Below are 22,126 nucleotides of genomic sequence, written 5' to 3' on the forward strand. Positions count from 1 at the left end.
TGTTTTTAAAATAAGGCCAAAATAAACGTAACTTTTATATTGAAATAACTTACTTGGTTTATTGTTGCTAGCGCGTACTCGGGTGTGCTGCCTAACATAAATGCACTTCCAGTTTCGACATTACAGTCAGGCAGTCTTGTAGACAGCTCAGGGGTCTGATCAGGTAGTGACACAGTGTACCGTAATGCTCCGAGTATTTATTGAGCGGAGCAGGTTTGTTTCTTACCAAAGTCGTAGTTACACATTTTAACAGATTTGTAAGCGTGTTGTACCATGTAAAACCAGTCAGTAAGCACAATGGTAATCGTATATAGGATTACAAGGTGTACATTTTTGAGAAAATGTAAGGATCTTAAGTGGCTTTATAGTCTGAAAAATATGGAATATGGATTCCTTTGTTGCACACTTCTCCTGATGAACACGTTTTTATACAGTGAGACCCTTTTTAGATGCAAATATGAGGAAAATCCTGCTAGAACAGTCAAACTGGGTGAACACAAGACTGAAATATAAGGGGCTTATATTTATATATATAATAGATATATTATATCTTATATAGATATATATATTATATCTTATATATAGATATATATATATATATATATATATATATATATATATATATATATATATATATATATATATATATATATATATATATATATATATATATATATATTAGGGCTGGGCAACGATTAAAATATTTAATCGCGATTAATCGCCCTGATTAATCGCGATTAATCGCGATTAATCGCATTGTATTTACAAACTCCAAGAATGAATTCAAAAGTAGTGTAAAGAGCACTTTTATTTTAATGTTCTGCTGCCATATGAACAAAAGTGTTGTAACATTTGTAGCACTTATTTTATACTGGATATTTTCAACCCATCTATTGAATTTAGTGCACTAGTTGATCTTTTCTTCATAAGAGAACAGCAAGCACTGCAGCCAAAATATGGCCTTTTTTGACCTGCTGTATATTAGCCACTCCCTAAGCTTGATGTATCATGAAACTGTTGACCTTTTGGGTTTTGTGGTTTTTATTTTATTATTACAATTAAATAATAATAATAATAATAATAATGTTATGTTCAGTGTTTTTTCGCTAATCCACCTCTTATATATTTCAATCCTTATGTAATTTTGTCTGTGTTGTGTGCACCTGCCTGTTGCTTTAATCCTATAAATTTCCCCGTCGTGGGATAAAAAAAGGACTAACTAATGTTATCTTATCTTAAATAACACTTTTTAATATATGTACTGGGTTCTTTCAAGGTCTTAATTACATGTTATGTGTGGGCTCCAGTAACATCCATCCATCCATCCACTGATCTACCTGGATGTTCCATGGAGGACTGAAACGCCTCAGTCAGTGACGTCAGTCTGTGGGTCTGTCGGGGCAATGAGAGAAGTTTCGTCTCCTCTCTCCGTTTCTGGGGCTCGACGTTTTCATGTTTTTTCACGTGCTTAGATAAATTTGTTGTGTTTCCACTAAAATGAACCGGCTTTTTACAAAACATACAGCTTGATTTCATTTACGGTATTAAAATAAAGCCAAGCGGTGGTACTTCCTCCGTTCATGTTTTTTCGCTGCTGCGGTCTCTCTCAGCTGTTTCTTTGCTAAGTTTGTGTGAAGCTGAGTGGGCAGGCCAGGCTGAGCCTGCGTGCTGATTGGCTGGCGCCGCTGAGCCATGTACGAGAGGGGAGGGGGAGCGAGAGTGCTGCCGTGACAGCGCGCTGCAGTCAGCGCGCCTGCTGACTGACACTGACTGAAAGCATGTGAGCAACGCGTTAATGCGCGATAAAATAAATATCGCCGTTAATAGTCTAATGAATTAACGCGAAATTAACGCGTTAACTTGCCCAGCCCTAATATATATATATATATATATATATATATATATATATATATATATATATATATATATATATATATATATATATATATATATATATATATATATATATATAAAATTTTAAAAAATCAGAGTTTTGTTTGGTCGTGCAGCTTCTTATCTGACAAGTACATTTGGGGATGAAGATGTGGGTTCTCAAGCATACAGTCACTTTCATTTAGCTGATAGCAGGTATGTTGTCAAAGCTTCTCACAGACTAGCTTCTTCCATCAGCCATGACTTTAAACTCAGGTGAAGGTGTCACTCTGTCACTTTCACAGATGTTTCTGAGGTAGGCTGCTGCGAATAAGGTGCAACTTTGCTGTTTGTTGCAGTTTTATTAAATGTGTATAGGCTGCGTTAACCATTAACGGGGTTTGATTTTGTCCCCCTCAAAACAATATTTTCAGGATTATTCCCAAAAAATGTTTGATTCATCTGTAGATCTGATCAGTAGCAGGGTAGCATTTTAAAATGGCTTGTCAAGTCGTTATTTGCCGCTAAGATAAGGCCTCTCTGTAGTTTGCACATGAGGACAGATTTTTGCCATGTAAATGGTCAAATCACTCCAAGGTAATCTTAGTACAAACAAGCTGTTGGTGTGAATATTCCCAGTGGGGTGTATCTGTAGGAGTTTTGTGGGGGCAGTATTATGATAGCTGTCAGAAATGTCAGAAACGACAACCTCCCCAGGATAATAATTTAAATAAAAGCCTTTTTAATTTTTATTTTTTTTTTTACATTTTTCTTTCAGCTGTGATTTTAAAAACTAATTGAACTCATTTTTCTTTATGGATACAAAAACATACCATTTAACGTAAGTGGGTGGTTGCTGTGTGGCTGTTGTCTCAGTGTGAGATAATAGGTCTGTAGTTCAAGTCTTAGCTGGAGTGTTGCAGTGTGGGTTTTCTCGCTCAAACCAAAAAAGAAAGCAAAACATACCTGTTGTGTTGTTTGATTCAAAACTGCTTTGGGCAACGTGGTTGTTTGTCTAGTTCTGGCCCAGGGAGTGACTGCCGATGAACCCGAGGTAATGGGTATAAAAATATAAAGTAAAGTTGAAAATCTAGTCATTACTGTGATTTGTTTTTCTTGTAAGATTTGGTACCAAAAGATCATCATAACCAACATTTTATGATGCTACTCTTACTAAAAAAAAAAAAAAAAAAAAAAACTAATAAAAAAACCTGAGTATAATTGTATTTATTCAGAAACCTAATCAATCTATCTTGACTGATACCCGGTTCTGTTTTCAGTTATTAGGCAGCTGTATCCTGGCCGTTGGCATCTATGCAGAGGTGGAGCGGCTGCGCTTTAAGACCCTGGATGTGATCTTTTTGGCCCCGTCTATTATCCTCATCCTGCTGGGAATTCTCATGACCGTTGTTTCGCTTATGGGAGTTTTGGGTACATTGAGGGATTACACGACTCTACTGAAGGTGGTGAGTATTTGGACTGAGACATCATGTCTCTGGACTTTCTATTCACAGTAATAAATTTAAGATTAACGTCTGCCTTCATTTACAAGAGTACTGAGAAGTCCAAGATCTCTGACTTTAAGAAACTTCTGAGAGTAGAACATGGCAAGCAGAAAAATAAAAAGTTTAAAATGTTAAGGTCTCTTTCCCCCTCCAGGAACCTTTTCCATCTAGTCCATCCCCCAAAAAAATCCTTATACAGAGGTAGGGCTTTTAGGATGCCTCGTAATCTTTGTACAAACAAGCTGTTGGAGTGAATATTCCCAGTTTTCACTCTACAGATGGAGCTTTGTAGTGTGAAAGCATCTGGTGTCAGTCATGTATCCTTGTTTGCAGTACATATTGGTTTAAGTTGCTGCTCTCAGGTTTTCCTAAACTGACTCCTGCCAGATGGAGGTAGCACCGCCGAGCTCCACACGCGGCTCCACACATCCATCTGGGATTGCTCCATTGGAGATGTAGTTCGGAAAAAGGGGCCTTATCAAAACTCCTTGTATATGATTGGATAAACCAGTTGTCCGTCATCTTTACTGACATGCTACAAGCTCTTGCCACACCCGGTCGGGAAAAGGGCGAAAACATTGAAAACATCTCATCTCTCATCTCATATCTACGAAAATCCCACCCAGCGAACCTGATTGGCTCGTCCATTTTATGAGGTATTGAAATCCCTCCCAATGGCAGCGATTCCAGATGGATGTGTGGAGCCATCTGTCGAGTCATGTTAATGTTTTCCCTGCATTCAAACTATTTCCTTCTGGTTCACACAGCTTGTAAAACTTTGTTTCCTTTCTCTTTATAGAAGCTACATCACCTCTTAAGTGTTGGCTTGTTATCCAGACTGCTGATTGTATGTTTTGCACAGCCATCTGTTCTTATCTCTGTTAATATGCACGACATATACTGTCTGGATGCTCTACTGCGTTCCTCCAAATTAGGTCATTAATTAACCTGATTAAAATTGACTTTTAACATTTGCAAATGGATTCAGAATAGTCCATACTGTGACACTTCTAAAAATAAATTAATTCCCCATCTTTAGCGTGCGTTCACCTATAACTTGATGCTTCTCAATAAAAACTAAATGACGTGACAAAATTGTGCTAATATTCAACTAAATCACATTTCAATGAATGTTCTCAGGTTCACTAAGCGAAACTGTTGAGTGCAGTTTAGTTTTTTATGTTTTAGTATGCTAAAGGTTATGCAACTATTACAGAATGAACAGGTTTTAGTTGTACTTTATTCTCCAAACATGGTTGTTGCCATCCCTTTAAGTTGTTTTGCTAAACAATCTTTTTTTTTTTTCCTTCGGTTATGCAGTCAGGCATTAACAGGGGATGCTTAGCCTTCATAAACTACCATGTTGCTTTGAAGCTGCTGAAAAGAAACCCTGAGCTGCAGCCCCTTGCACGGATCACCTAACAATCTATTTTATATAAATATGGCTAATTTTAACTCTGATTAGAAACCCTTTCTCCATTGAAGAAATTAAGGGAGCAGGGTGTAGAAAATTCTTTAACTATGCATGAAATTGTTTGCGAGCAGCAGTTATGAGTCTGTGCACTCTGTTAAGGACATCCTTACAATCCTGCACAGCTGGGCAGCAAGTGGCTGTTAGCTGTTCTGCTGACAGTTTTGCTTTTCTTCACAAACTTGGCAAAGTGTCCGACTGTCCTGGAGGTTGTTTAGTATAGATGTTCTATAATATTTCTGCCTGAGAAAAGTTTAGCTTAAAAGGCATGGGAGGTGAATGTGCCTAATTATATAACACAGCTTGTGGTGGAGACAGACTGAAGCTAATAATTAGAGCAGAAAACAGAACCTATAGCAACTTAACCCGCTGCTGTAGTTGATCACTAAAGAAAATAAAATGTAACATTACCAGAAAGACAGGAATTTTACAGGGCTGCTGCTGAATGCGTTTCCATGGACCATGTTTTGGATGTCGGTTTTGTTTTTAAACATTTATTCGTATCGGCAGCAAATTGAGAGGCAAGTGGAAGCTTACAGTGACACTTTAAATATATATAGCCATGTTATATGCTTATAAAAAGATACAAAAAACTGTTTGATCATGATAAAATAAAGTGAAATACACCAAGCATCCGTCCAGATAGTGTTTTGATGGTCCTTTTTGAGCCTAAATTACCCCCCTCAACGAGTGCGATGAGCAGATATAAACAGACATGGCGCCATCTACAGGCAGTACCGCAGAACTATCAGAAAAACAGATGGTGACTAATAAATCCCTAATGCTTGACCCCTCTGCAATGCCTAGCATTAAAGCGGCAGCTCGCCGTGATCGAAGACCAACCAGTATTAATTAAATAAACCGATCTAAAGCAACTCTTAGAGCCACATAGAAGAACATCACGGACAAAGAAAATTCCCGCTCAGAAATCTAAACAGGGGTACAGCATCAAGGTAAAACATAATCTATTTAGTATAATGTTGCTTGTACTTAAGACTGTAGAGGCTAAGAAGAGCATTGCTATTACTCTTATCACAGTGTTAACAAGAACGTTTACTCATGTCAATCAACTCTGCGGTTACATCTGAGTCTCGGCACCTTTAGCTTCCACTGCAGTGAACATTTTTTTTTAAAGCCTGGAAAATGGTTTTAAATTTCCAGGTCATTCCAGAGTCTTACACTTTATTTGCAACTGGGACAGGAGCTTAGTACCATTGAAAGAGAACTGTTTTGCGCAGCTTCATGTGCTGACACTGTAACTCCAGGTACTTCATTTGGCAACGTGGTTCAGCCTTAGTTTGTCAAATGCAAAGACAACAAATTAATAAGCATTAAAGTACGGTTTATGGGTTGGGTTTCTGCAATGTTATCAGCATGTAAAATCTCATCTTCAGAACCCATATCTGCCCAAAATGGTGATCTGCACCACGTAATCTACTTTCAGCAGTTATCACCGGTTATTGCAGCCGTAAACTGCAGAAAATACGTGCAGAGTTGCTCCCTCTGCTTTTACTCCCTCGTCTCCTATGTCTAGAGGAGGATGTGCTCCAGACGCATAATGAGGCGGAGGGATATTTCAGCTGGTTATACTCAGTGTCTGTAGTGCAAGCAGGTCTCTATAACTCTTGTTTATAGTCACTTATTTTGGAGCCCAAATAAGCGATTTCACTTTCAGAAACCAGCCCAAAAAAACGCAACCCACGACTCGTGAAATTTACAAGCGACTTTAGAAAAAATAAGCCCAAAGTTGTATGAAGTAAGCGGACTTGGAAACAACGCGGGTCTGTTTTGCTACAGTCTCCAGCATTCTTGGAACTACGGAAAGCGCCGGAGGTAAAACAAAAACAGTCTGGAGAGTGCCGCGGGGGAAAAAAGCATAAGGGAACGGTGTGTGTGTGTGTGTGTGTTTTGACGAGCAATTAGCGCAACAAAAAAATTGTTGCCATTATGGTCTAACAAAGTTAATGCATAAAAACTGACAGCCCTAATATATATAAATGTATGGCGAGCACCTTCGGCTCCAGGATACTGGTAGAAAGATTATTTCAGGACCCTGCTTAACATTTTCATTGGATTAAGGTTTTAACTATGATTTGGCCTTTCCAAATCATTAACTTTATTCTTTTTAGCTATTCTCTGCAAAAAAAAGGCCTGGTGTGCTTAGGGTTATTGTCCTGCTGCATGACCCACTTTCGCCTGAGATTCATTTCACATACATGAAACTGACATGTCCAGGAAAAATGTACTGGTATTTTTCACAATTCAGTGCACATCTGCTCAGATAACGACAACCAAAGTTGCCTGTGGGGAAAATCGCAAACTCCATTTGAGTATTTGCCGTCGTTTAACAGCAAGAAATGAGCATTGGCCGGCTGCCGGTTGTCTAGATTTGTTGGGTAAAAGGATAGAAAGCTAAGGAAAGGACATGAGAGAGAGGATGAACAAGGAACAATAAACATTACGCACAAGGAGACCAGAGAAAATGGTTGCGTTGTATCATGGAAGGTGTCCAAGCAATTTTGGCACAACATTAAAAGATTTATGTTTATATTTAGCTATAATCGGATTCTACGCTGCAAACTTGTGTAAAATAACACAGGATGTTGTCACTTTTTGATTATCCGCCTCATTTTTTAAGGCTTCTTCTCACTAAGGCTACCTACCCCATGTCAGGATGGGAAGCTTTATGTCCCACAACAGATTTCTGAACACAGGAATACCACAAGCTTGTCTGCTCCAAGCATCACATAAAAACTGCATCTCCAGCAACATCCCAATAACCACATTTACATTTGCTTGCTATGCCACTGTAATGGAGATAATTGCTATAACAATGAGACCCATGACTGGCAGAAGGTGCAAGATCTGGCTGAATGGTGTTCAGAGTTTACCTTGGACCTCAACACTTACAATAAAGAGAAATAGAAAGTGGATTTATACAAAGTCTACATAACTGAGGTTTTCATTTGAGCTTTGAACTCCTTTAACCTAGTGAGCAGAGTCCACCGCAGACCGCTCCTCCTTAGGGTACTAAAACAGATGTGCTGAGGGATAGTAGGGCTGTGCAATGTATCAAATCCATAGCAATGTCAATATGTGTAAAATTACAATCACAAAGAACTGTTTCAATGCAATATTTCATTGGATACTAATTGAAATGTGATGCATTCATGCTCCACATTGCCAATAGTATATTTGTCCATTGGATGAACTTGAACAGCCCTTGATACACACCTGATTTATTTTTAGTGGCTAAGATGCTTAAAGGAGCAATAAAAAAAATCTCAATATTGTAGATAGAACTAAAGCTAATAATGTGAAGAACTAAAGGTAATATTTTAGATGGTTTATGGTATGACGTCACACCGCAGCTCTCTGCCTTGTTCTCCAGTCTCTTGTTTACATAGATGGGCAGGACCGTGCATGTGAACGCTGCCACAGTCTGCTTTAAAATACCACAGTCAGAGCAGCGCAGTGTTAGAGCAATGTTGCGGAGAGCACCCCAGCAGATCAAAATGTTTTCTTTCTAACCGCATTATAAAGTTGAGTTACTTACTTCTTCACTTGAAATGTTCCTCCGAAAGGTGAGACTGTTTTTTTTTTCTTTTTTTTTTTCTTTTTTTCCTTTACAAATATGCTCATAAAAGGCAACGTGTGAGAAAGGAAAGGAGGGACTTGGTTTTGTTTTGGTCTGCAGACAGTGCTCAAGCAACACCTAGTGGTAACTTATTGCTCCTTTAAGTTCTTAAGGTGCATTCACATTGAACGTGAATGACACCACAGAGTCACCACTTTTGCGTGCCGTCGCTCGCCTGCCATGCCGCCGGCTATTTACACAGCAGGTGACAGCAATTGCCCAGCGAGCAACAAGCCAGAAATACAGTAGTACAATGGCGTTATCTAGAGACGCTTTCACTTACCTGCCACTCCAGCCTCCTCACTCACTCTTCTCCAGACTTGTCTCAATAGTAATAATTGGCTGAGCTTTTCTTCCATGTTGAATAAAAACTGCCTCATCCCCGCTGCAGTCCATCACATCAAGTTCCTGACTGGTGGTCGCAGTGCAACAAGACACAACAGGTCAGCATTTTTAGCTCCAAATGTTGCTTTGCATCCATCGCAGGTGTCGTGTTGCTCTGGCTTCGCTTTAATCGAAAAAGTTGCACCTTTTGCGTCACTAGAATTGCCTCTGTGGCTTCGCTTTGCGTCCCAGCTCTCCTGTGTTGCATCTGTGCATAGGGATATAATGCAGGTTTTGCTGACTGAGAACAGAACATTTTTTTATTTAAATAGTAATAAATATTTCAGTGACATCAAAATATAGATTTTACTTAATTTTTTTTTTTTTTTGCACAAAGCAGTGTTTTTTTTTCTTTCCCACTGCTTCACAGTAACTCACATCCCTGTGGCTTAATGCCCCCCTGAATTTATGAACACTTCCACTGATCATTGAGAGACAACTGTAGCCGTCTAGAAGTTCCTCTGGATTGATTTGGGACATTTACAATTTCTGCTTCTGCCGTAATTTTTGCTGAATTACTTTAATTTTTGCACCATCTGGCTGATTGTAGATCATCTGAGAACAGAAACTCTGTCTCCACCAGATATGGAGAAGAAACATCCACAAAAATATCTTTGAATCCTATAATTATTTTTTTCTCATTGTATTTCTTACATGAGTGAGATTAAACTGTCATTCATGTTTGGATGCTTTTTTATTTATCAAAAGCATATGCCTCTAATTTCGTCTTGAAATAACTCTACTGTGGTGTTTTATATCCTTTTTACCAACTGCTGAGTAATATTAGGTCCTATTCTATAATGCAATAATATTGATTTAGCTTAAGAATTAAAAAAGTAAACCCTATTTGGACAAATGACACAAACTTAGAGTATAAAGTATAACCTGGTCCCTTCCATATGAGAAGCAGGATTCGAGGCAAAACGGTGTAATTGATTTAAATGAAATGTTTAAAATGCAAAATCAGTACGGGAAAGCCAAGCATCTCCTTTCTGCTTCGATGCAAATCAAGAAAAGGGGCTGCTAATCAAATGAACGTCATTAACTGATAATCAGAAAGTTTTCGCGTTGAACTGAGAATATGTAGAAAAAAACCCACCTTTTCAGTGTAGACGGAGAAGTAAATCAGAGGATAATAACACATAGATGCTTTTGGTAATCTATTAGCTGTTGTTTATTCAAAAACTGGCTAGCCCCCTTGTTTCTTCTTTATATTTTTAAATCTTGTAAGAACAATATTTTTAATCATGACTATAAGTGGAATATAGGGAAAATAAATTGACTTTCTTTTGACTGTATATAATACTAGTTACTGTATAACAAAATAATAACCAGTATTTGCAATTCTAAACCCTTTGTAAACCTTTTAAATGGTAACGTTTACTGACTGAACAGAAAATGCAGTTTCTGGGATTGACTTGACCTACTTAGAAAAAGCCCTGGGGAAACAAACTGTGAATGTCCAAAGAGAGATCCAAACTGTGGCTGGTGGTCTCAAAAGAACAAGAACTGCTTATTGTAACCCTATAATGTTTTGTTGGTTAATCACCTTTCTCTTTTTCTTTTACGTCACAGTTCAAGTATGCGCTGGTAGTTTGCCTGATACTGGAGCTGATGGGAGGAATATTGGCTCTGGCGTTTCGCAACAAGGTGAGCTACTTGATGTTTGATGTGAAATCTTTCTAAAGTCACAGATCATCTGGATGAGACTGTGAGAGCCAAATTTCCTTGCTTCTCAACACAGCTGCTTGTCTCCTCTATTCTAATATCCCTTTGTTCTGTTTATTGCATCATATAGTCTGTCTTCAGTTTATTATCTCATTGTCACTGCAACACATCCAACTAGATGTCCTGAAAAAAATAATGTAAACAAATTTTTTGTTTGCTGCCAGAAGTACAAAAGCCCACAAATCAAACACCTGCATGAATAAACAATCCCCTTCATGTAAGAAAAAATCATTTCTCATCTGATTTGTGAAGGCTACTGACTGGACATTTGTCCACCAGTCACTGACGCGCTCCACAAGGAGGGTGAGCCGCTAAAGAAACCAGCTGTTTACAGAGTGCTGCGTCTGACCACATTCATGGAAAGTTTGGTGGAAGGAAAAGGTCTGGATGAAAAGTAGGACAAGCAACAGGGATAACCTGAAGATTCGCAAGGCTTGGATTGTGCTTCATAAAACACTTCACACAGACGCCTAGACTGAAGAGTCAACAGCTAAAGAAGAAAAGGGACAGGAGGAAATTTTGCATTTATTTGGAAATCAGGTTCCCAGAGTCTAGGAGGAAAGAGGAGGTGGACATAATATAGTTTGCTTGAGTTTAAATGTGAAGACTCATCTCAATAATGTGCTCTGCTGTGTTTTATCAAGTCCACCATCTACCAGGAAATGTTGGAGCACTTCATGTTTACCTCTGCTGACAAACTTTATGGAGATGCTGATTTTATTTTCCAGCAGGACTTGGCACCTGCAAATACCTGTTTTAATAAGCATGTTATCACTGTGCTTAATAGGCCAGGAAACTCTCCTGGCTTAAACCCTAAAGATAATCTATGGAGTAAAGGACAATAGGACACCAGAGTCAGCAAGGCCATCAATTAAAGCGGAGCTACAGGCTGATTACCTGCAGGCCACGCTGCACTGGTGCAGACATTTTATATAAATGTTTTTCAGAGAAAAATAATTTTGGATTTTCATAATAGAAACATGAATCACTCTGTGTGTAAATAATGTACAACATGAGTTTAATAAGAAAATTTAATTTATTTCAGTAATTCTATTTAAGGAGACCAACATTTTCCGATCTCTAAAACATGGATAAATCTTTCATTCAATTAACAAACACGCTTCTTTTTACAGTTTCCTTGTTATTTCAAAGGAAAGCTAGATGTCAGTTATGGTTCAATGCTAATGGCAATTTCCTATAAAATACTCGTAAGAACAAGCTTTTTCTTCTACATTGTTGTAATGCATTAATCAATCAATCAAGTTTATTTGTATAGCCCTTTACAATAGCCGAACGGTTCCCAATGTGCTTTACAATGGAGCCATTAAACAATACGTAAGACATACAAAACACACAGATACAATAAAAAGGTGCTGTAGTGGTGCAGTGCTGCTGGATGTTAAAAGCCATTTAAAAAAGGCAGATGGGCGCAAGGCTCTGCCACTATTACGAAAAGTTAAAATCTCAGACAAATAAGAAGGGGCCAAGCCATAAATGGCTTTAAATACAAACAGCAGGAGTTTAAAATCAATTCTAAAACGGACTGGAACATTATTTAAATTAGAAGGGAAATAATGCAGTACTCTTTTACAGGTGTCACATTTCTTCCATTTTATCTTGATATAGATGTTTGCATACATTAATCTGATCTCTGTATATTTGCTTTCAAAAGCAGAAGACATCAGTTGAACAATTTCAATGCTCCATGAAAGCACTCTACAGTGAGACTGCAACAAGCTTTTATTTTCAGACACACTTATCACAATGAACGCAGCAGAAAGCAGACCAGAGTCTTGAGAGCGCGCAAGCATCCTGAAGAGATCACGTAAGAGTTCTGGGTGAGAGAACATTTTCAGGAGAGAATCTGTTAATGTGAAATACATTTGTGAGAACCAGGTCAGAGGAAATTCTGGACCTAATTGCTCGCACATTCACCAGAACCTCCTCTTTGGTCGTGATGGAAGCTCTGAGTAGGTTTTAAATTTTATTTCACTCCTGCTGCGTTTAATGCCTCCACTCCAGCCTTCTCTTCTGCACCAGATTGTGACTGACAGATGTGAGCGGTCAAAATGTCACATTTTAATATTCCATCTGGGGTGGGGGGGGGAATCAGTCACCTTCACTAATATGCATTTGGTTCCCCCGACTGCAGATCGGTTGTGTCACAAACGTGGCCTCATCCACCTTGTTAACAAATCTAATGCCTTTTTTATTTAATTCATCTTTCTGATAGACTAAAGACTTGGTGAACAAGAACATCAGAAAGGGCATGGTGAACTACTACGATGATCTAGACTTCAAAAACATCTTGGACTTTGTTCAGCAGGAGGTAAGGTCACGGATCTTCTTAATTTGAGAAGCTTTAGCATACCAGTGAATAATCCCAACCAGGGTAAACCAAGTGATCTCTTTTATCTGAGATATTAAGGTCTCCTGCAGCACACAATACAAAACCCATTCCTCACACCAGGAAAAGTGCAGATTTGTTACTAAAAGCAGGATCGCTAGTGTACTTGAACGTCCACACAGCATGTCGTGTAAAAAAAATGGTCCAAACAGTTTGGAGCTGCTGCTGTGCACCTGCTCTCAGAGCCGCGCTCACAGCCTGAAGCTGTGGCTCTCTTTTCTAGCTTTTATAAAGGGCATGGAGCGGCAGCGCCCGGGGACGGCACACTGATAGCACATTGAACCTACGCAGTGGTCGGCAACAAGCCCCACTGATTGGCACTGGCAAGACAAACGCTCCCTCACTCCGCTAACCAAAGGAATTAAGTTGTGACCAACACCTGGGTCTTTTATTGAACTGACATTCAGGTGCCTCTTGCCTAGATTTTCATTGAGATAAATTGGCCTCAAAACATGTGCATTTAAAAAAAAACACACGTGCCTTTGATTTGAGTGAACGGGTCAGTTTCTTTCATCAGAACATTGTTCAGATAAAAGAACCGCCTCGTTAATTTCTCTGTACGGTGTTTGAAAAGACAACAGGGTGATGAATTTGACTTATCCTCCGTGCTCTCAGCTACTCACAGCTGAGTCATCACGCTGACCTTTAAGACCGTTGGAAGGACTCAGCCAATACCTCTGCTTCTTTAATTGACCATTAGTAACTAGGTTTGTTTTTTAAGTTTTAATGACAGTGTTGCTGGCTTGAGGTGAAAAAAGCTGCAAATTGCTGCTCCAGTTAAATAAAGAGGTGCAAGACGACCTGTGGGTGTTCGCTTGCTTTGCTGTAAGCCCTTGTTGATCATGGGAATAAAGGTATTTTTCCCCCGGATGCTTGGTGCACAGAGATGTTTCTTGCCTGCAGATGCCAAAATAATGTTTTATGTACCCTGAAGGGTTGTCCTAAACAGAAAGACATGGCCACACTGGAGATAAATGCATGTTTTAGAGTGTTTGTTTCCAACGCTAGAAAATAAATCTATTATTGATTGTGTCTTATCAGTGAAAGGCTGCTCAAATACTAAGTCAGATTTCAGTGGGATAAACATCTCTCTAAAATGTAGCGTTTTTTTTCTTTTCTGTTTCATGTTTTGTGAAAACAGTTTGTATACTGTGACATTCTCCTGCATTGTTTACATTTCAATTGTTTTTATAGTGTATTTTAAATCTGTTTACTTTTAAATCTCTGCTGCACCTAAAACTGTAATCTAACTTTTACTGCAATTTAAGAAGCTGTATGCAACGAAATTTCGTTCTGTACGCACTCTGTGCATACAAAATGACAAAGTTGTCTAAGTCTAAATAAATCAGCTGGTCAGACCTTTAAAGTAATTTGGAGATTGGCATCACCAGAAAAAGCCTAGTCATTAAATCTCTAGCATTTACATTTGCATTGGCTAAAGCAAAGCAAAATACCATAAACAACGTAAACAAGACCAGCCAGACTTTCTTCTTGTGTCATGTATTTTTGGCAAAGCCTATGAATGGATGCAGACAGCTACACCACACATCAGCATCCCAAAGTAGCTATGGTGTGTGCAAGTTACCTTAGCATCTGGGAAACAGTGTAAATGATTAACGATCGGATTAGAACGGATCATTTTTCTCACCAATCCAACCAAATATCTAAAACAAAGCTCGTAGTTTGATATTTCAACTATCCTCACACCTTCCACATGTGCTATTTAGTGATAAGTGCCTTTCCTTTTGGGCTAAAAAAGGGCTTCAGTGGGATTTCTTTCATTTTCAAACAACCTTTGGTCGCAATTGTAGCAAAAGCAATGTGAACATGTAAGTAGTAATATTCTGTCAAATGTATTTCTGGTTTAAAAAAAAATAAAATCAAATTAAGATCCATCCATTTTCTAACACGTCTATCCCTTGTGGTGTCGTGAGGTGGGCTGGTGTCTATCTCCAGCTGTCAATGGGCGAGAGGCGGGGTACACCCTGGACAGGTCGCCAGTCTCGCAGCAAATTAAGATCAAATGTTGTTAATATCAAGTTATAACTCTGTTGTTTTGGACCTAAGCTTAGGTGCATATGTCCTAATTAAAGAAAATGTTGCAGAGCCCAATTACATTCAGAGTCTCAAGGTAGGCTTTTGTTAACAGCTGGAAAGGAGATTTTCAGCCTCAGGCTGTGTGGGTAGACTGAGAGCAGGTGCACATCACTGTCGCTGCACTGAGGAGAAAAATGTGCTTTGTTAACTGAGCTGTTTTTTCTTTGTTGCCTAAGATCTCTACCTAACCGGATAAATGAGGAATAAATTCATTTTCTCTTGTCAGCTCACTGAACCAGCAGCCCTCTTTTTTTGTGTAGTTAATTTACAGCAATGCATTACAATATTTGTCCTGTGCATTGAACAAACATCTTATAGTTGTCCAAAAAATACACCAAATTTAATTGTAACACAAATAAATAAAATTAAGTAAAAAGCTTATAACATCATTGCAAGTGGCAACTCTGACGCAACTCTCAGGTAAACATGTTGGTACATTGTTTTTGCTGCTATCTAATTGCTCTTTCAGTAAGAGGGTTTATACATTGTTTGACTCAAATATAGCAGTTTTGGGGGTTGGTGATCAATGTGTGTTTCTGCTCAGGTATCATTACAGGTGAGTTCACACTTGTGAATAGGTTAGTCAATGTGAGGCATTGCAGTCACTTGATCTGTACCCATGAATTATGTGTGGAAACCCTTGTCTTTAAAGGGTCCATGAAGACAAACGGGGACAATAACTTGATTCTGATCATGGCACAATGAGTCTTTTAATTAAAAATGCGCATAACTCTATACACATTACAGTTTACCAAAAAGTCTGTCACACCATCAACCTCTACTGTGATTCAAAAATATCACAGGGTTTTTATTTTTGATTGCCAGCCTGGTTTTACATTATTGGTCATTAGAAGGATTTCACTGTTTTATAATAAAGTATTTTTATTTATCCCTAGCTCGTTAGCAGGCTTCATATAGAGACGACACACTGAGGCCTTGGACACGTGTTGACAGAAACTTCACATGCCATTACCTATGCGCAGGATCATTACCGGGCAGCATTATGGCGAGGTCTTGGGTGTCGGACTCTGTTGATTTGCTTACAGCTGATAAAACGTGGCGCCTGTCCCCGTCCTCATTAAAGTGTCTATCAGTCAACGTGGCTCTGCAAATTCTGGACAGTGGAAATAAAGGAAATGTTTCTCTCTGCTCATGGTTTATATTTTAAAATGACTAAACTTTTTCTGCATATGGATGTTTCTAGAAAGAAATATCTAACAAAACCTGAAGCAGTTTTCCTATTTCAACCTTAAACTCAGATTAAAAATATAACATGAAAAAACAGCCCACAGCTGGGAATTGGCGTTAGAATAAAAATGCATCAAATATTCGGTCACTTTATATCATGTTTGAATATAAAAAAACAGAGAGCTACATGGCTTTAATCATCATATTGAAAATACGATTCGTCAGAATGTTTTTTTTTTTTTATGTTCTTAAACTCGCCTCATGAGGAACTGAGATTTAATCGACTTTCACGCCTCTGATGTTCCACCAAAATCTGGGATGTTCTTTACCATTTTGTTATGTCTCCTGTAAATGTGCTCCCGACAGCTTCTGATTTGATGTTCTCACCGCTCTGCTGAGTGCACATTAAAAGTTTTGAGCTTTTATTAACCTTATCTTCCTTTACCTTCAGCTGGAAGCTAAGAATGCTCTCTAAAGTCTGCAGTTGCTATTTATTCCGCTTGATCTCCTTCTGATGCAGAATCTGAAGTGAAACCGGGTCGGTCCTGATGAACATTTGTCTCCCGCAGCAGAACGCTGGAACAACCACGGTACAGTTCTTGGGCGAACCGTTCAGCTTGGTCCATCTTCACCAGCCGCAGAAACTGTTTCTTTTTCTGACAGGCTAATTAGCTGCATAAGTAGCCATCTGCTTTCTTCTAACATGCAGCTTATTGGCCGACACGCCTAACAAAAGCCTGCGCCGAGCCACACAAAGGCCGTATATAAATGAGCTGTGGCTTTCCCCACCCAAACATGCAGATGTTAAAACGGTAATTTAAAGCATTGAGGGGTTTCTTGATAACTTCCAGTAGCATATTTTGCATTAAAATGAAAGTGACTAATTTCTCAGATATTGAAGGTTTTTCGACATTTTCTCTGTTCTACCGACTTGTTCCTACTTTTGCCGTGGCGCGTTACGTACTATGTGTATCTGCAATTTCTTCTAAAACGTTTATTGTTGAAAGCATTTTTTGTAAAGAATATAAAAATTCCTCTGTACTATATCCTTTGTACATTTCTCAATTGTTTTTAATCTTGAATACTAAATATTTTTCCTATTATTCTCAATAAAATTACATTACTAGGGCCGCGCCTTCAACCCGTCGGGATGCTGAAACAAATTATTTTCCCTCTGTGGCAATGAGAAAGTTTATCATATCTACTTATTAAGAATAGTGTAATTGCTAAAGAAGTTTATGTGCTTATTTCCTCCACTGTTTAGGTGGTGGAACAGCCAGAAATCTCTCTCGGTTTCTGCCATCTTGGCCGCTTAAAACGGTCTTCGGCTCGCTAAAAGTCCTCCTCACTACTCCTAACGGTACATTCACACCAAATGCAAACAAGGCGAATGGAGCAAGTGATTTACATGTTATCCGTATGTAAAGGCATGTTCAGGAGCGAATTAATGGTTCACAATGCGAACGACACAACATGAATTGGGCGAATAGAGCAAAGCAACTGCAAATGGAGTTAAGCGAAATTTTGCTCGGCTTAAAAAATTTGAGCTTTTGTCAATTTGCGTCACGTTAAGCTTGCTCATGAATGTTTTTGAGCACAAAAATGATTTTTATGCGTTTTTATATATTTAGGAAGTACAACTAGGCCATTTTTCTATTGAGCAATGATGAGTTTACTGACCGAGGAAGCTTGTAGTTCGTGCCCCCAAGGATGATCCTGGATATGGTGCAGCAGGTCCTCATACTGGGTCCTGGACATATGGAAGTACCGTTAGAAGCATCCGTCATCCAGACTCTGTTCCAAGAGGTCGTACTTGCCAAACCAGGAGCGTCTCTGGAGGATCTAGTGTACTCAGGGGTGCCCGCACTGTTTCCCGGATTTCCATATTACATACAGCACTGTGACTCGCTCGGTAAAACCTGTCTCCCCCACAGTGAGTTGAACGGATAGATGCTCCTCCTATTTGATGCACAGTGAAGTGAGCTGGGGGGAAAAATTGCTGCTTTGTTAGCGCAGACTTTTGCGAGTGAAATGCAGAATGTCAAGCGACCAACGGCAGGCGTTCAACGCGAAGAATTCGTCTTGTTCGCCTTTGGTGTGAAGGTTCACTTTTAGAGCTCTCTTAAGGGCTAAGATGCTCTGTCAATAACTATTATCTTACCAAGGAAAAATCTTAGAAAACAATACAAAAAATAAAACAAAAAAGAATTTGTGAAATTCTCAGGTTTTTCCTAAAGTGATGTCACTTAGAGCAACTTTTAGTCTTAGGATTCTTTGTGAATACGGGCACAGGACTTCAACTTTGACCAAAAGCGTTGCTCGTTGTTTCATTTCTTGTTATGTTATTGTTTGAAACAGTGAAAAACTAAACTAAATTAACTTTTGTATTTAACTTAGAATTGCCGTTAATGGCGTATAAAAACCAGGGATGGAGGGCTTTAGACATTGCCGTTGTAGCTTCACCTCCCTCTGTAATCCCCATGTGCCTCACTCTCACAAAGAACAAAGATGGCGGCGTCCGGTGTTGCGGCTTTTGTTATGGCTGTTAGTAGCATCCTCTGACTATTCCTTTCTAACAAGTATCACTTGTGTCTGAACCCCCGCAATGGTGCTGTATTTACTTCATGAGTTGTCTGTTCGCGCATGCCCGGTGTTTTTTGCATGTTTCTTTGGCAGTGTCACAGCGCCACCAATGGACCTAGCATACCTACTACAGCCTATTCAGTTGTGCTGCGTCCTCTCGCGTTATGAAAATTTACCGTGTTTGTCTCCGTGTAGACAAGGCATTAATTTTACCTTAAAATAGCCTCAACTTCTTTAGTTGTGAAAGTGAGCATGGAGGAAAAAAACTAATGGGTGCTATTATCCTGTCACCTTTTTGTCACAATCCTTTTTTTCCTCTAATAGCTTCAGGCCCATTTTCAATAATGTTATGGTAATGACAATACTTCTTTTTTTCAGCTTTTCATTTCACTTTTTAATGTACAGCTGTAGCTGAGCAGCCAATATCTGAGACTAGCTGTTCATTTTGAGTCAAATATATTTTTCAAACCAAATGTAGATTTTTTCTTTTTTTTTTAATCATGAAAATTGACATACCAATCTGCGGTACAGCCTTTAAAGTGCAAAGTGAAGGTTGTGTCAGCCATAAATTATCTAAAAATGTATTATGCAAAGATTAAAAGGTTACTCATCATTATCATGTGTTTGGGTGGCATGGGCACATAATCTCAGTAGACAATGTTATCATTAAGACCTGTAATGTTTTCTTATTGTATAACTTGACACTTTGTATGCAGCTGTGCCCTGTGAAATGTAGGTAATTGGTGCTTTAGTACCGGTCATAAAAGCAAGTTATTCTTTTTTGCAATGTTCATAATTTCCTCTGGTAAAGGGCCTACAGAGATCTCTTCTTTTGAGTCTGACTTCATTTTGGGCCTCAGTTCTCAAACACTGGCACAGATCTTAACGCAGAAACTATTGTAGGACTATTTCCACATGTGATTTCTCAAGCTGCATGGTCAATCTTTTTTAAGGTTTTGAAGTGACCTAAAAGGGACTTATGAACCGGAATCATGTAAGATTGTAAGGTTATTTTGAAACCATTCTTACTGGATCCATGTCTTTGTTTAAATTTGATTACTTCTCTTTCTGACTCTGTCTTATGCTACATCACTTTCATGTTCTTCTCCGAACCTTACTAGAATGTTTCCAAAACAGTTTTAAGCATTTTTTTTAGTACTAGGTAGATGCACTTTTTGTTTAAAAACTTGGTGTTTGTACATTAAGTAAATGAAGCAGTTAAAGTGCAAATTGTGCTTAAAATATTAGTAAGGTTTTTTTTTTTGTTTTTTTTAAACAGTCGATAAACCCATTTTAGCGGGACATGTCCAGCTGTAAAATGTGATTCTAAATTGCACCAGGTAGCCATCAGCATTTATCTTATTAGGAGTTAATGTCATATCTTGTTAGTTCACTTGTGGGCTGGCTTCTGATGGAGATGTGACCTTTTTTTCCTCCAGGACTGCCTTTGTTTGTTTTCAGCGTAATGAGGAACAACGTGGTCCACCATTATCGAGCGTAATTAAGCTGAACACTAGTCTGAGAATTGACTGCTGCTGCATCTTACTGCAGAAAAGGAAAAAACTTTTCACAGTCACAGTTTATATTGTATATTTACTCTGCAGCCTCAGCAGAACCCAGAAAAACACCCATTTAGACATTTGGCAAGCAATTGTCTAAATGCTTGCCCAAAAAACCTTCACTCTGTTTTACGCAGAAGTGACTATGCATATTTACAAGTCCATTTTGAGTTTGGGACAGAGGTGACCTTTACACAAGTGAACAAATGTATTTACATTAAAATGTAATGACTAGTTTTGTCTGCATGCAGTGAAAAGCATCAGTTAAGTAACACAGTTCTTAGTAATTATTGAGATTTTTGTCCTTTTGAGATTTTTTGATTTGATTAAGCAAACAGGCAATTATCTCTGTGATGTACTGCTTTGACTACAATTATCAACTTATTTGAACATAAATGATTCATTGAGCTCTTATTCCTCAAAAGTAGAGTCTGTGATTCTACTGATGCCTTCCTCTTCTCTTAAACTTGTACGCAGTTTGGTTTTTGTGACTCATGTTCATAGTATGCGGTGAGAGCAGCAGAGCTACAATGAACGGTTGAAACCGAAGATAACCGCTAAGCTTACCGGATACATAAACACTAGAAGTGCGCATGTACACCTAGCAAGCGGAAACTAACAAGGAACGTGTACGCACACTGGCGTTATGTGAGCGCATCAGAATGATTGGCATGTGGGACAACCAATAGATACTGCTATACCCCCGAAACTTGAGGAACAAAGGGATGTGAGAGCAGGAACAAAACTCTTACCAATCCCTGCCTTTTGCACCGAAGGGCAGGGATTGGTAAGAGTTTTTACAGGCTCTTAGCTCTCATGGACATCAAATTTCCTCCTTTTTCTGACTACATAATGTATTGACTACTGTCATGGTTGAAAGGACCAGTGCAACAAAGTGTTTCTGAACAGGATTAACAACTATAACTTTAAATAAACTTTTAATTTTGGTTGCTCAAGGAACAATCTAATGTGAATAGTAGTACCAGGACTTGCCAGACCATGCCAAAGAGAGGATCATTTTTCACATGTCTTTTCTCAGTGTTTATTTCTTCCTCTCTGCTTTACTGTTTAGTCTTTCTCTGCAGCACTGTGCCAAAGGACATTCCCCAGCAGTGTAGAAACAGCCGATCAATGAGCACAGTTGTGATGCTTATTTTAACCATCACAAACTCCAGACCTTCACCTCCCTGACACTTATCACATGTTATGTCAATGCTGGGAGTAAATATGGTTTTGTAGGCTGTTAAAAACAACACTGTAGCATACAATACACGAGGAGCTGTGTGCATTTATCCAAGAGAGATAAAATAGCAGGATGTAGTCTTATTTTGCTATCTAAGGTATTATAGGTTTTAGGAGAAGGCTTTGAAGTACACATTTGCTCACTTCAAAAAGGTGCACCTCTGTACTGAGAGACAATTGCTTACCTTCACAGCACACTTGCCCCTTTAAGCACAATGATTTTTTTCTGTTATGGCAATTTCAAACTGAGCTCCTCAGATTGCCTTATCTGACCGTTCTCGGGGGCACGTTGTCTTCTCTGGGAAAAAAAAAGATTGCACAGAAAAGTATCAAAAGGGATAAGAGAGGGCTTGAGTTGGATTGTCTCTGAAGAAAGAAGAGAAACTAGAGACACCCATTACTCCAAAATACTCAGCAGCAGTTTCAAATCTTTTCTTGACCTTCAAATTGATT

General features: G+C 38.7%; 1 protein-coding gene across 5 annotated transcripts in view; it reads left to right on the forward strand.

Moving 5' to 3' along the window:
- LOC118560855 (tetraspanin-15-like) overlaps positions 1-22,126 on the forward strand; it is a 39,718-nt gene that overhangs the window by 11,716 nt on the left and 5,876 nt on the right. Inside the window, exons 2-5 of one of the 5 annotated variants that reach the window (XM_036132373.1) lie at positions 3,153-3,338; positions 10,445-10,519; positions 12,831-12,926; positions 20,312-20,353. In XM_036132373.1, the coding sequence (XP_035988266.1) occupies positions 3,153-3,338; positions 10,445-10,519; positions 12,831-12,926; positions 20,312-20,338 (384 nt within the window). In that variant the 3' untranslated portion in view covers positions 20,339-20,353. Of the gene's footprint in view, positions 1-3,152; positions 3,339-10,444; positions 10,520-12,830; positions 12,927-13,227; positions 13,252-15,997; positions 16,145-16,809; positions 16,837-20,311; positions 20,354-22,126 lie in introns of those variants that run through there. The other 4 variants (XM_036132374.1, XM_036132372.1, XM_036132375.1 and 1 more) reach the window with 4 other exon arrangements.

This window comes from Fundulus heteroclitus, unplaced genomic scaffold, assembly GCF_011125445.2.
Source record: "Fundulus heteroclitus isolate FHET01 unplaced genomic scaffold, MU-UCD_Fhet_4.1 scaffold_493, whole genome shotgun sequence".
NCBI classification, from domain to species: Eukaryota; Metazoa; Chordata; class Actinopteri; order Cyprinodontiformes; family Fundulidae; genus Fundulus; species Fundulus heteroclitus.